This window comes from Prosopis cineraria, unplaced genomic scaffold (genome assembly GCF_029017545.1).
Source record: "Prosopis cineraria cultivar Desert tree isolate PC_DT_omini unplaced genomic scaffold, ASM2901754v1 PC2, whole genome shotgun sequence".
Taxonomy (NCBI): domain Eukaryota; kingdom Viridiplantae; phylum Streptophyta; class Magnoliopsida; order Fabales; family Fabaceae; genus Prosopis; species Prosopis cineraria.
The window spans coordinates 9559117-9573326 of record NW_026555333.1 but is presented as its reverse complement, the minus strand read 5'-3'; the positions used below and the strand labels follow the sequence as shown (position 1 = coordinate 9573326).

Below are 14210 nucleotides of genomic sequence, written 5' to 3'. Positions count from 1 at the left end.
AAACCTGTACATAATTAAACCTAAAATAGATATAAATATTATATTACACTAATTTCAATACATATATACCATATTTACATCATTTTTTACATACAAAATATCTCATCTACCTAAATGATACTTGTGCTGCTTTTCAAAAAATAATGTAAACTGCAAACTTATTTACGTGACTTATCACCACTATAAGTACAAAAAATATGGTGTGGATGTCTGTACAAAAAGTCATTCAGCAATAAAACACACTAAATAAATAAAAATTAAATACATTTCAATTTCAAATTAATTAATATGCATATGATTTTCACCTCCTTTCAATCCCTACATCTATTATTGGATTGGGATTCCTATATCTATTACTGATATGTCCAGCCTGATTACATCTTGAGTAATGATACAGCTTCTTGTTTTGAAATTGTGACTCTCTTCGCTTGGTGTGTGGTTGTCTTGAGGGACGTGCACTCAATGGTGGTTTTAAAAAGGTATTATTTTCATAATCTTTATAATGCAGTTTGGTCAACTGAGGCATGTCAATGATTTCCACCAGAATTATTGTGGAGCTATAAACTTTTCTTATGCATAGATGCTTTTATAAATACAATTACATCGTCAAATGTCTATCCAACATTCATAAATAAATCCTTCCATTTTACTTAATTAATCTCAAGGATTAGTGCAAGAGCATTTTGTGCTGAACATGACAAATAGGGTAATACACCCTTAAGCTCTTGCCTAGAGGGAAATTTTGGTAGTGATCATGGTAAGAAATCTTCTATCTTGCATTCATAATTACTCACAGGTTAATACTTATTTTGCTGAAGTATTTCATGTAGAAAATAAACATGAAACAATTAAAAGCAATATATAAATTTATTATTTCACAACCATCCTTTCAGCAATTCCAACTATGACTACAACAATTCAGCATCCATGTTATATTTTTCAACATTGGCTTCCTTTTCATCACATAACAGAAAAAAATCAGCATCTACGTTACATATTTCTTTTGTTTCACTACACTATCTATGTCTTACTTCGCAATTATTCTTCCTATGATTCTAATTATGACTACAACAATTCAACATTCATGTTAAATTTTTCAACATCAACATACTTTTCATCACGGAGCCAAAAAAAAAATTAACATCTAGATTATATCTTTCTTTTTTCCACTCAATTTTTTTCAACACTGTCCGTCTCATAAATCATTTATTGTGTACGTACATATATATAAAGTCATCAGCAATATCTCTATTTTTTTTAGTTATAGAAGATAAACAATGTAAAATATTATTTACAAAGATACAAAAATTGTCTTTCACCTACGAGAGAAGAGAAGACAAAAAAGACAGAGAAGAGGAAAACTATAAAATTTCAAATTTTTCATGTAGGAAAAGGAAGAAGATGAAAAAGAAGCAGTGGATGTAATTACCTATCACCAAGAGGGGGAGAAGATGATGACCCACTTTACTAAAGATTATGATTTTTTGCTTAAATTTTTTGTGCACACGAGAGCAGATTTTTCACGTCCAAAACGAACAGAGAACACAAGTATGAGCTGATATCTTTTAATGTTTACTGGAGGGCAATTCTTTAAAGTTAGGTATGTTTTTTGTTCCAATTAAAGACCATGATCCTTAATTAAAATTTCAATATTTCATGGTTCTTAATTGATATTAATGTTTTTAGGGGGTTCTTTAACTGTCACTTTTTCAAAAATATTTAAGGCTATAATTTTTCATTTTAAGACTTGAAAATATTTTAATTATAATCATTATTTTAATTAACTGATAAGTAAAAATATTAATCAGATGCATTTTATGAAAATTATTATTTCCAATTAAATATCTAAAGAATGTTGAAAGTTATATACATATTGATGCATATAAAATATAATAACTAACAGTTGATCCTAATAAAAAATATTATAATCATCTACCCACAATGTAACAGGTTAAACTTTATTTTGGAGTAACCAACATGAGTTGGATTCAGTGAAAGTGATTAAGTCTCTCATAATATAATGAATTAAAATTTGAATTATTGTAAAAAAAGATGCTCATGTTTAATGGCTGATCATACTTTTAAATAAAATTATTTTTAATAAAAATATATCTATAAACAATAAAAAAAAAGTTTAGGAGGGGAGTAAATGAAATCTTTGGAAGTGGTTATAGTCAAAACACAAAATGTAGAATTTTTTTTTATCATTTATCATGTCGTGTGTTGATTGGATTGGTATCAATTAATGTTAATATTGACCATATAATGATGTTGCTTCTTCGGTTCCCCAAAAAAGGGGGAAAAAAAACAAAACTTTTCCGTGAGGACTTATTTGTTGCGTCGGGCTTTAAATCGAGGTTTCTATCCTCTTTTGGGCCTGTTATGAGAACAGGAACTGCTATCGGTTCTGATGGATTATTTGGTCTGGGCCAAGCGAAACAATGTCGGCCGAATCGCAGAGAAGTTCGGATCGAACGTGTTATGTCTTCCGGAGCGACGAAAAGCGGAGTAGGGGTTTTAGGGTTTCTGACAGAATTGGGGATTTAGGGATTTTGTACAGTTAGGAAGCGTGGAGATTAGTCGAAGATGGATTCTGATCAAGCCAAGCTGTTTGTGGGTGGCATTTCCCGGGACACCACCGAAGATGTTCTGAAAGACCATTTCGCCAAGTACGGCCCTGTTCTGGGTTCCACAATTTCGGTGGACCGCAACACCAAAATTCCTAGAGGCTTTGGCTTCGTTAGGTTCTCCGATGTTTCTGCCGCTGATAAAGCCCTTCAAGATACGCATGTCATACTCGGAAGAACGGTCCGTTCAACTTCACTTTTCCTTGATAGTTCCTTTTTTCTTTTTGTTCCTGATGAAAGACTTACTAGTGTTAGAAGAGAAATTCGAGATAAAATGGAGTTGTGGCAAATGAGTGATGTCGGCCTTTATTACTTGAGAACTGGGTCATTTATACTTGTTCCGTCACGTTTCATGTCCATATCTGTAGACTGTAGTGTCTGTTTCCCATGGCCAAGAAACCAAAATAAATAGGATATATTTCTTTTGGGGTCGTTTAATTTATGATATCCCTGTACAGGTGGAAGTGAAGAAAGCAATACCTAGAAGTGAACAGCAACATCAAAACCTACCCCAGAGTAGAGGGGCGAGTAACTGTAGTAATTACGACAGTAGCAGCGACCACGTTAGCACCAAAAAGGTTTTTGTAGGAGGCTTATCCGCTGGTATATCGGAGGACGAGTTTAAGAAATATTTCGAGAGATTTGGTAGAATTACGGATGTCGTGGTGATGCAGGACAGTATAACTCACCGGCCTCGGGGGTTTGGTTTCATTACTTTTGATTCAGAAGAGTCTGTTGAAAGTGTGATGATGAAAAGCTTCCATGACTTGAATGGTAGACAGGTGGAAGTCAAGAGGGCTGTGCCAAAAGACGGGAATAATGGCTATGATGGTGTTAATAGAATGAGATACAAGAATGGAAGAGGAGCCCCTAAAAGTTCCCCTCAGTATAGTCCTAGGTACATTCCTCCTGCGGTTGCACCACTTCCCTGGTATGGTGGCGACGGGTTGTATTTTTATGGATCTAACATGTATGGTTGCTGGCTCCCTATGGGAGGTATGGTTGCAATGGATCGGCAGTTCCATTTGACGTTCCCAGGAATTTCTGGTATGGCCCCCCGGTAGCTACTGCTCAGACGTGCCAGGTGCCTTATGCTCCTCCAACACATGCATATGGGAGTGTTAGGGGTGTACTCGGCACTGAAACTAGGGGTTACAATGGCATCATGGGATCTGCAGCAAGTTTTAAATTCAATCAGGTTTTCAGTGCCAATGGATTTCTACCGGCGTCATCATCCCCTAAGATTGAAGAGTTGAAGCAGGAAGTGGAGAGTCTAAGTTTGAAAGAAAGCAATGCTGAAGCTTCTAGTTAACAGACTACAAGGGTAACGCAGCCTAAATACCTATAGGTAAATTCTTGCTGACTGCTCCTTACAATGCAATGAAGGTTGGTCTATTCTTTGATGGATGGTGGAAGAGCTAGTCACTCTTCTTCTGGTCTGTATAAAATTTGCTAAGGTACCTCTTTCTGTGCTATAAATATGTGGTAAATTAGTTATAGCTTTCTGTCATGTCTAGTTCTGGAGTTTTATCAGCAGAGGATCCGGGCTCCTGTAAAATAATGGCATTGAAAATCTTCCCCCCCCCCCCCGTTTTTCTTGTCTATAAATAGGTGCTATCTATGTCTGTCTGCAGAATTGAACCACCCATTTCACTGTTGCACACTCCATACCATTGCGTCTTTGGATCTTTTGCCCCTTCCCGGTTGAAATGCTGCGAGTCCTTTACTGGTTTTAGAAATATTATCTGTAGCATAGACACACCCTGTGCAGGGACGTTATTTGTATAAATTCATGTACTATGACTCGATCGTCCTTCAGACTTTCGTTTTGCGTTTACATGTCGGGTGGAATGGTCCACCAACTAAACCTAATCTTACAATTAAATACATTTTCCAAAGTGGTTGTTTCTGAAATTAAGTGAACCCAAGCTTTTGTCAAATTCACGGGGAGCCGCCCTCGTAATTTGTGGCCACACTGTTGCTTATTCATTCGTTGGTAGCTTTATCCATGCATAATCTAGTGGATTGAAACATCTGGTGTGCTAACATGTGAAATACCTTGTCATAAATAAAATTAAAAAGAAAATCCACTAGAAAGTTATTTCAATGGCTTGAAAGTGATTTACGTGCATATCAAATCGATAGTACGCGGGCCATGACGCGGCATCAAATAACAGTCCAAAATGATATTAGTTTAATTTTACACAAGTAGCGGTCTCTCATAAACCCTTGCCGTTGCTCTCACGACTGCTACCAGCACGGCACCGTCTTCCTTTTCATCTCGACATAATCATAGAGAAAAAAAGGTGGCCTTGACAGGATTTGCTAGTGGAGAGCAGCATCTCTCTCAAACCCTGTTGGCTGCCTCTCACCACCGCTATCGTCTCGGCACCATCTTCCTTCCTCATCTACGGTAGTACCCTCACCAGCATTTAATGAAGATCGCATTGGGGAGTTCCTTGGAGAGCTTTCATCTCTCTTCTCTGATCCTAAAACCCTACCTTGAATTATCATGTCCGCTTTTTATCTCTAGCGTCATCAACACCATAAAATAGTAAATTGCTCTTGGTCACCACCGTTTCCATCTATTGCAGAGAATCGGAGTGGCTCTGATTTCCTTTTCGCCCTTGGTAACCATCCAACAAAATCAAAGGTGCATATCGATTTTGGGAAGTGAAATCTCCCTTCTCCAAATCAAAAATAGCAAGGGTCAGGTTGCTTCTCTATGGTAAAAAATTGATAATTCAAATTTAAAAGAGTTAGCCTGTTTACGCTCAAAAATAAAAGGACTGTCCTTTTAAACACTTTTATTATTTTTTATATTTCAATTTTAAAAGAGTAAAAGACTAAGTATCTAATCAAAAGAAAACTCTACACTTCTTCTTTCCTTCCTCATTTATTCCTCAAGATTTAATTGATGATGTTAGCCTAGTTTAATTTATGTTGTTAATTTTGATGTTATTGTGTGATATTAAATTTAGATGCTTAAGTTTTACATATTTATTGTGATGTGGATTGACTTCAAATTTATTTTCCTAAACTTAATATTAGTGTAATATTTTTTTAGAATTATAAATATGTATTTTTAAATTGAAAAGGAAAAAAAAAGGTTGAGGCTTGCAGGGTCGGCCCTTCAGCCATGAGGGTCGAGCCTTACAAAATAAAGCCTTGAGGTATAATTAGAATTACCAAAACTAGCTTGTTTAGGCCTAACCTTAAGGTTAGCTTTAATTAACAGTTCTAGTTATAGGCTAGTGAGTGATGAAGGGTTTCTTTCTGCTTCAATTGATTTCAGTTTAGTTTCTTTGGTCATGGTTCTATTATGGATTTGGCTTGTCTTTCTGGCCATGCATCAACGGAGGAGAGCTTTTGTAATTGAGTCGTGGGATTTATCCAAATCTCACCCAAATTTTGTTTCAAAACCGTTACATGAAGGTAATTGATTCAAGGAAGTTACACACTCCAAAGCTTCAGTATTTACTTCGCCACCACTGGAATTCTGGAAATTATAGGGCACAGTGTCGTTGGTCTAACAATTCCAACTGTGCTTCGTCTTATTTTTTCAGAAAGAGGAAGATTTGAGGTATGTTCTACTTAATGGTCCATGTTGCTTGACTTCAAGGTTTCACCCTTTATTTCCTTGGGAGCTTGATGTATCTCTATCAAAGATCTCTGTCTCTAATCTTCCAATATGGGTGCAAATTCATGATATTCCTACATAATATTATTCTTACGAGGTTGTTGTTTCAGTAGGCAAGAATTCAGGCTTTTTTTTACGATATGACCATTGTAGCAGACAATTGTCTAGTGATTTGAGGTTTCAGGTTCTTTTATCAGAATATAGTCCATTGTTCTCTCCAAGTAGAATTAAATTGCCTAATGGTGAATATAGGGACATCAAGATTTTTTTGGAATGAAGTTGTCGTATTTGTTATAGATGTCTTTGTACTGGACATGTTGCTCATGTTTGCTAAGGTTTACATTCTACACAGCACTATAAAGTTGGACCATCTTATCTTACCCCATAACTTCTTTCTCAAGATTTTCATGGATCTAAATGTTTAGCGGACATTGGACACAACTCTTTATATGGTTATTATTGCTTACAAGAGAAGATACATGGGGTGTTTTTGAAATATAATTCTTGTCAATTTCACAAGTCGGACCATAAATTTCAATTTATCATGGCTAGGCAAGTAGTGGACACCAAATGTGAAATTCAAGACATGGGCAATAATATCAAGAATCAAATGCCATCCACAAATCTTTCTTGCAAGAAGAGGAACCAACCACCTCCATGTGATATTATTTTCAGAAGAATCAAGTGGCCTAAGATATAGAGTCATGATTTTTCAATCAGCACAAGAAGCGGTCAAAATATGACGGCGGATGTTTGTAAGTCATCTAGGTCTCTTTATTTTCAAAGGTTGGTAAACTTGAATTGCAATTTCGTCACTCTAATCATTGTCAGAGTTAAGCATTTTTTGGAGGAGGCATTTGCCAATGATCATTCAGTTTTTAATTCTTGCGAAGCTTTAGCCAAAAAGCTTCACTATGTTACATGATATTGTATTGGGCCTTTAAGTTTTCTTGCAGCCACTTTAAAACTGTATCCATGGGCTCTTGAAGTTAGATTAGACTTCAAGTATTTGTGATTTTTTTTTTTTCTACATGCCTTTCACCTTGTTGTTTATGGCTATGGGTTTTATATTATGCTCCTCAGACTACCATTGCATTGTTAAGGGAAGAAGTGTTGTTTATTTGGTGGAAGATGTTGTTCCAAGCAACCTTGTGGTCCTTTGAGGATGCATTTCAATGTTGCTCATTTTTTAATACCTATGGAGGTATCAATGTCTTTGGTAACACATTTTCTCACTGTTGAGATCATAAGTAACTACAAAGAATCTTCATGAGGCGAGCTTTTTATGGGTTTATTGGCAACTCCTATAGGATAGTGTTTATTAAATCTTGATGTTTGTCTATATCCTAATCTTTATGTGTATAGATATCTTAGCTTTTTATGTATTGGTTGTTTTATCTTAATATAAGTTTATTCCAAAAAAAAAAAAATGTTACACGAGTAGACTTTGTTTATTATTATTATTGTTTATCATTGAATGCATCCCTTTTTTTTTGAGTAAATTATCCGGAGTTTGAAACCAAAGTTCTAACTAATCCAAACTGAATAGGATTAGAGTATTTTAAGACAGAAACCCCAAATGTTGCTACATTTTTCACTATTTAAAACTCGAGAGATTTGATGAAGAAATGGAAAAAATAGTCCAAATATTCAAAAGCTTTGTAATGTAACATCTTATTCGTTAACGAAATTCATGTGCATGGAATTTGCATTAAAAAAAAGTAAGAAACATTGATAAATCAGCACCATGAGTTTTTTAGGAAAAAATCACGACCGAGAGAGAGAGAGAGACCAATTAATTCGAGACTTGGAATTTTTTTGTTGATGGCATTGTCATTAAATCTCAAATAATATAAAAAGCAACATAAATAATTTATATTTAATTTTGAATTTTTCATTTGTCTTTGAATAAAAAATATTAAAATGAAATAATATCATAATTTATATATTTTAATAATTTAAAGGTAAAAGAGAAACGGGTTTATATTTGAAACAATAGTAAAAGATCGAAAGTGACGAGCTTATATTAAATTTTCAATTGATAAATGACAGAAGTAAAACATAAAGTAAATGACAGGAATGATAGAAATTTCGATAATGAAAACATGAAGAACAAGATAAGATTGAAGCTGATGATATTTCAAACAATTAAGATGTAAAGAAAAATTGAAATTATAAAGTATTTTTAAGAAAATATGGATTTAAATTTGACCAAATACTTTTATAAATTTAAATTCAAGCCTAAATACTTTTATGTATATAAATAAAGAATTTAGTTCAAATCTCACTTTATCCTGAAACACCTTCAAATATTTTTTTCTTTTTTTTTGTATAACTATGTGACAATCAATTTTAATATTTTCGGAGCAGATTCGAGGCAAATTGAGAGAGCTTCCCCCAGCCAACCAATCTACCGCAGGATGTCTTAGTGGATTTTTTTTAATGGACTGTTTTCTGGTTTTTTAGGCGGTGAGGCAAATCATCCGATTAACGGCCGAAAATAAAGGGGAAAAGGGGAAAAATATCAGTCACAAAATTATTCGTTGGCTTTCGCTGTATTGTGGGCTGGAAGACGAAAGTGGTGCCATAGCGATAGCGCGAGAATGATTCTGATTAGCCAAGCTCCTGGAGGAGCACTGTCTGCCAGATGTTCCCTTTCGTCTCCGGGGAAATTCGTCAATGCAAATCCATCACTCTTCGGCAACCGTAAACCCCAATTGCTCACCAGAAGAAGCCATATAAAGCCCTTGCAAATTACTCTCGCCAAGGCCGAGGGAAGCGTGGAGTCAGGTTCAGCTTCTAATTCGGCTCCCGCTAGCACCACCTCGTCTGCTCCTTCAGCCAATGACGAAATGGTTTTCGTGGGTGGAAAAGATGTTCCTTTGGAAGGTGTGATCCAGTTCGAGAAACCCAGTAATCCTGCTCGTTTTCAAAAATGGGGGTAATTCTAACTTCTTCAAGTTTAAGTATTTTATTTCTCGCATGGAGGGGAATGCTTTGCTAACATTCTATTCGAAATTTATTTGGTTATTGTTTTGCAGACGTGTGGCTCTTTTTGCTGGTGGAGATGTGATGGCCTTGATTTTGTTTGCGGCTATTGGAAGATTAAGTCATGGGTTATCAACTTTCGACGTTGAGACACTAAAAACTGCTGACCCTTTCATAGCCGGTTTGCTTGTTTATACTTTATAGTTTTTAAATTGACTAAACCGGCGATATTTTTATTTGCGTGTTTCTCATGAGGGAGGGATAGAATAAAAACATAGCCGATCGGAAAATTGAAAACCTGAATATATATTGATGCCATACAGGTTGGTTTTTGAGTGCTTACTTCCTCGGAGGTTACGGGGAGGATGGGCGTGGAATGAATGGTCTGTCAAAGGGTGTCATAGCTTCTGCCAAATCTTGGGCTCTTGGGATCCCTGTAAGTTGAATATGACAAGTTGCGGCTTTTGCAATTGCTTTAATGCACATAATTAGCTATGTCGCTTTAGCTTATGTTTTCTTTCGGATTTTGTCACTAAAAGAGTGCTGGCTTGAACTTTTAAGTAGTTTTAGCCCAAAATAATAACAACAACAACAACAAAAGAAAAGAAAAACTTCGAAGTTGTAAGTATAGGTTACAGCTTGAAGGCAAGGAAGTACTTCTATCCATAAGACATTGTCCGTATTGTTATGGTTTATTTCATCATAAATTCACATCAATCGTTGACTTAATAATCTGAATATTACTGCTTTCAACTCATATGATTCGACAAGAAAATTTGCCTGCAGTTCAAATAGTTGAGACGATGGGATTGCTCATCCACAAAGTGAAAACAAAATTATATTGTGATAAGAGTCCTTTCTTGTGTACCAACCATTGCTGTCCTTGAAATGATATAGTTTCTCACTATTGAGTATTTACCTTATTGGCAGATAGGAATTGTGATAAGGGCAGCAACGACAGGTCATTTTCCAAATTATGGTTTCATTTTAGTGAGTATGGGAAGCACTGCTGTTTTGCTAACCACGTTTAGAGCATTGTTATATGCTATTTTTCCGGCTAAAAATAGTAAGAGGAGAGATGATGTCTATCGCCATGGCAGCCCCTTTGAACTTTTTGAGGTATTTGAACTTTACTCTTCAGCTAATCTTGAAATTTTCTCTCTTTGATCCTACTTTTGGAGTGGGTTCTTCGTGTATAATTGATTTCATATGAAGGTGAATCTTATTATATGGCCCTGTAGCTGTATTCCTGAAAATATGTTTTCTAATTGCAAATAATTTTGCTGGTCTTATTGCAGTTTGCTAATCCTATGCTGTTATGACTTGATAAAAAACAGGAACTTTAACTTTCTAGTTTCTAGCAATAGAAAAACTGTGTTCCTATCTTGAGTTAGCTCTAGGAATTCCTGTTTGTCATTGCTAAAACTATATTCAAAATTTTTGGAAAGAATATGAAAACTCCTTGTAAATTTTTGAGTTACTTGTAAATAGCACTGTGAACTTTTACAATTGGAATATACTTTCCATAATTTTCTTACTTAAAGAAATAGGCACATTTATCATTTCGTCCATTACATTGTTACCTCATATGTGACTTAGGCTCTCAGCTGACATGGCAAGCCCTCATTTGTCCCCAATGTTAGCATGTCCAGTTTAGGCCTCTAGGGGTATTGTAAGTGGCATATAAAGTAACAAAGATAAGGATGAAATAGTTAGGAGCACCCATCTCCAAAAATGTGGAAGTTAAGAGCTTACTTTTCAGTTTCTCGAGAATTTAATGAGCTATTTGCTGGCAACCAAAGTTGTATTTTTTTTTTTCAATTTTCCCAGATTATTAATTTATAATTTTAGAAAATTAGAGATTCACACAGCCTGCAGACTGTTTTTTTCATACTTTTATTTGACACCTAGATTCAGTGCTTACAAGTTTTAGCTCTTGTGCAAATAAATCCCAATTTGTTAATAATTTCTTTTAATTCCTCATACTGATCTTGTTATTTCTATGATACAAATTCCATTAGGCATTGAATAGCCATTTGCGAACGCAATAGAGTACTGAATTCAGATACACGTTATGTTCTCTTTGCAGTTGCTCACATCATTAGTACGGAGATGGTAGCGTTGAACTGAAAATTTAATGCATTTTTTGGTGTGTACATATGTTAGTAAGAGGTATGTATTAATTCCTTGTGACTTTTTTTTTTTGGTCAAACTTTGGTATTTATGTCTTTTATCATATCATGCAGGCAATAAGTCATTGTATTCTGTTCTCATTAATCTCTTTGGTCAACTAGATTTTAAGATTTCCTGTATTTTGAGAAGGTCGTCATGCCATATGACAACACAGCAGAAGGGGAAAAAATGAATTAACTACTGGTGTGTTGACTTTTGAGTTTTGAGTACATTTACCCTACGAAATAGGATGGAATAGAAAGAGGACCTGTTGGCATTGGGGCTGCATAGCCCTTAGAAATTATGGTGGATCTTACAATCTCCCCATGGGCCCTGGTACGTTGGATTAAATTAATCACTAAGCTGGATGCATGATCCAATGGTGAACAAATCTGTTCATTGAGCAAGAGAGCAGTGTCCTTGTTGTGCTATTGAATTCACCGGCAAGTGTTACTGAGAAATAGTTTTAAGGTTTACCTACCATATTTGAATGTCCTTTTCCATTTAACTCTGTCCAAGGTCTGCTGCCTGTTTTGTGCAGCAGAGGAAGAGCTGTACATGTGGAGATGTTAGGGAAGTTTAACACAGAAAATAAAAATGATGAGCCCTGGCCTGGAATCCACCTTATCAGAACTGTCTAACAAATAAATCATGGTGTGCTCTAGCTAATGACGTAAGGAAGATTGCATTAGGCCTCATCATTTGAGTACCCTGTATTCTGGTCCAGTAGTGTTGAATTTTGAAATTACACTAGAACTAGAAGGCCTGTAAAAGTTTGAGTTCTCACCGTCAAATTCAAGCTCGAAGCTGCCTTGCCATCAACATCATGAAATATGAACTCACCGGAATCAACATGTCAACGTTTAGTGGATGCTAGCTCCTGTAAATAAGACATGCATTCGCTGTCCATGCTCGATCTTATGTCACAATTCAGTTTGCTTTTACAGGGATCTCAAGGCGGTGGATGGGTCTGAAAGGGGAAGTACTTGAGAAGCTGCGGCTAATGCTTCTGTACGTTTGCATGTCACGCCTCACTGTCCAGTAAAGATAATTAAAAAAATAAAAGTGCAATATAGTTTTTTTTTTAGTGCAAAACATTTTTGATCTTTGAGTGGCTCTTTTTATAATACGGAAATCATGTGGATCAGTGCCTTGCATGTTTGCTTCATGAGCTGTTGTTACTCTTATCACTTTTAGTTGTTGATCTTATGCCCCTCCATAAGCGAAGAATACACCGTGATTGTGAAAAAATACGGTAGGAGATTCGATCACCTTGTGATTTTGAGAATTCTTGCCGGACAGACTGCGTTTCATGATTCCATAACGTGCAACATCTATTGATTTGTGTTATTTTTTAAATTGCTTAAAGCTTTTCTTTACGCTGAAGATGATGTTTTAGTTGTATGTTTCTCGTGCGTGGGTGTGTATGTGGGTGGGAGGGAGTTATACACAATTTTAGTGGAGACATGTGATTGAGAGATCAAATGATACATTTGAATTACGTGTGATTGAGAAAGATCAAATGATATATTTATCTGAGGAAGCACTCAAGCTTTGCATGTTAATTGAAGCTAATGAATTACTTTCGTCACTTTCAGATATCTGATGCTGGGCAACGCTAATTCTTGGAGTTTTATATTGAATTTGATGACTTGATAGGAAGTATTCGCGATGCTTTTATTCAATATTCCACTACCTTAATTTTGCTATAATTTGATGAGAGATTAAATTTCCACTGTGCTGAGGAAGTGAGGCAGGAAGAATTTTTTATGGAATTAGAATAAAATTGAATTTTAAAAGTATGTTTAGTATGGAAATGGAATTTTGATATAATTTTAGTAAATATGTATACTTTAAATATGAGAGATAAAAATGCCCCTATCGACAAAAAATGGAAAAGCCCTCCTCCATCCCTGCAAACTCAAATTCATCCAGATTTAAAATCCCTCGATAGTATGTTAAAGAATGGAAAGAAAAAAAATGAAAACAATTTGGTCGATGTAGATTGAGCTCGGTTTGTGATCTAGAACAAGAATTTGGAGATGCATGCGATCGTACGCGGTGCTGGAGCTAGATCTTCGTTGCTTGTGCTGTTGCAGATCCAACTAAGCATTTGTATAAGGCTTTCTTTCGCCAAGTCGCGTCTGATTCAGGTGAGTTGTTTTTATTAAACGACGTGGTCAAAATCAAGGATTGTCCGTCAGAATAAACAAGAAATCGAGACCCTGAGAGAAGATTGGTTTGGAGGATTTGGGGTTGTCATCGTCGAACTTGACGATCACCTATCCACTGTAGGGGTTGTTGGCAGAGGTCGGGGAGGAATCCAGAAGCTTCAACAATGCTTGCTTATATCCTCAGTCTCCCTGCCAGCCATTTTGTGCTTCACTGCCCCGTCACCAACAATCAACAGGGAACAAAACCCCCCCGGGGGGGGGGGGGGGAGGAGATACAATAGAGGGTAGAGTGGTATGGTGAAACTAATTCCTAGGAATTGGACCAATTCCGTCTTCATCAGGGTAAAATCCAATTCAAGAACATTTTCCTGAATCTGGGTTCCTAAAAATTACAATTCGAATGTACCAAACTTGTCTCTCAGAGGATTTTGTTTCTGTTTCTGATTCCTTCTGCATGATTATTGCGTACCAAACATGGCCGAAATGAAGTGGCATAACGCATAAGACGCGGGATTGCAACATATGGATGAGAGAATAAAAACATAGGCTATGCATGAGCATAGGGTTCTTTAATATCTTTACTACTAGGTACATCATACGAACTTTTAT

The 14210-nt window shown here is 35.9% G+C and overlaps 2 protein-coding genes across 8 annotated transcripts; both read left to right on the top strand.

Annotated features, from left to right (window-relative positions):
- The first annotated feature begins 2483 nt into the window (after positions 1 to 2483).
- Positions 2484 to 4525, top strand: LOC129304150 (RNA-binding protein 1-like). Of its 2 annotated transcripts, XR_008591615.1 has the most exons (3): positions 2484 to 2808; positions 3086 to 3975; positions 4262 to 4525. XR_008591615.1 is itself a non-coding variant. In XM_054943822.1 (2 exons), exons 1-2 carry the CDS (start codon positions 2587 to 2589, stop codon positions 3689 to 3691), a joined length of 828 nt encoding a protein of 275 aa, XP_054799797.1. In that variant the 5' UTR covers positions 2484 to 2586; the 3' UTR covers positions 3692 to 4525. The 2 variants fall into 2 exon arrangements, 1 of the variants encoding a protein (XP_054799797.1); XM_054943822.1 differs by having other exon boundaries at positions 3086 to 4525.
- Positions 4526 to 8737: 4212 nt separating this feature from the next.
- On the top strand, positions 8738 to 14040 carry LOC129302875 (uncharacterized). Of its 6 annotated transcripts, none has more exons than XM_054941756.1 (7): positions 8738 to 9208; positions 9309 to 9436; positions 9579 to 9691; positions 10186 to 10374; positions 11345 to 11427; positions 12362 to 12438; positions 13026 to 14040. In XM_054941756.1, the coding sequence occupies exons 1-5, from the start codon at positions 8871 to 8873 to the stop codon at positions 11372 to 11374; spliced, it is 798 nt and encodes a 265-aa protein (XP_054797731.1). In that variant the 5' UTR covers positions 8738 to 8870; the 3' UTR covers positions 11375 to 11427; positions 12362 to 12438; positions 13026 to 14040. The 6 variants fall into 6 exon arrangements, with proteins under 6 accessions (XP_054797731.1, XP_054797732.1, XP_054797733.1 ...); XM_054941757.1 differs by having other exon boundaries at positions 11502 to 12438; XM_054941753.1 differs by having other exon boundaries at positions 8739 to 9208; positions 12375 to 12438.
- Positions 14041 to 14210: the final 170 nt, after the last annotated feature.

Bases quoted from the DNA above. Each gene is read 5' to 3' on its own strand.
- LOC129304150 (XM_054943822.1), top strand. From the start codon at position 2,587: ATGGATTCTGATCAAGCCAAGCTGTTTGTGGGTGGCATTTCCCGGGAC. The intron at 2,809-3,085 runs GTCCGTTCAACT...ATCCCTGTACAG, and splicing joins ATGTCATACTCGGAAGAACG to GTGGAAGTGAAGAAAGCAAT.
- LOC129302875 (XM_054941758.1), top strand. From the start codon at position 8,871: ATGATTCTGATTAGCCAAGCTCCTGGAGGAGCACTGTCTGCCAGATGT. The intron at 9,437-9,578 runs GTTTGCTTGTTT...GATGCCATACAG, and splicing joins TGCTGACCCTTTCATAGCCG to GTTGGTTTTTGAGTGCTTAC. The intron at 10,375-11,344 runs GTATTTGAACTT...TTCTCTTTGCAG, and splicing joins GCCCCTTTGAACTTTTTGAG to TTGCTCACATCATTAGTACG.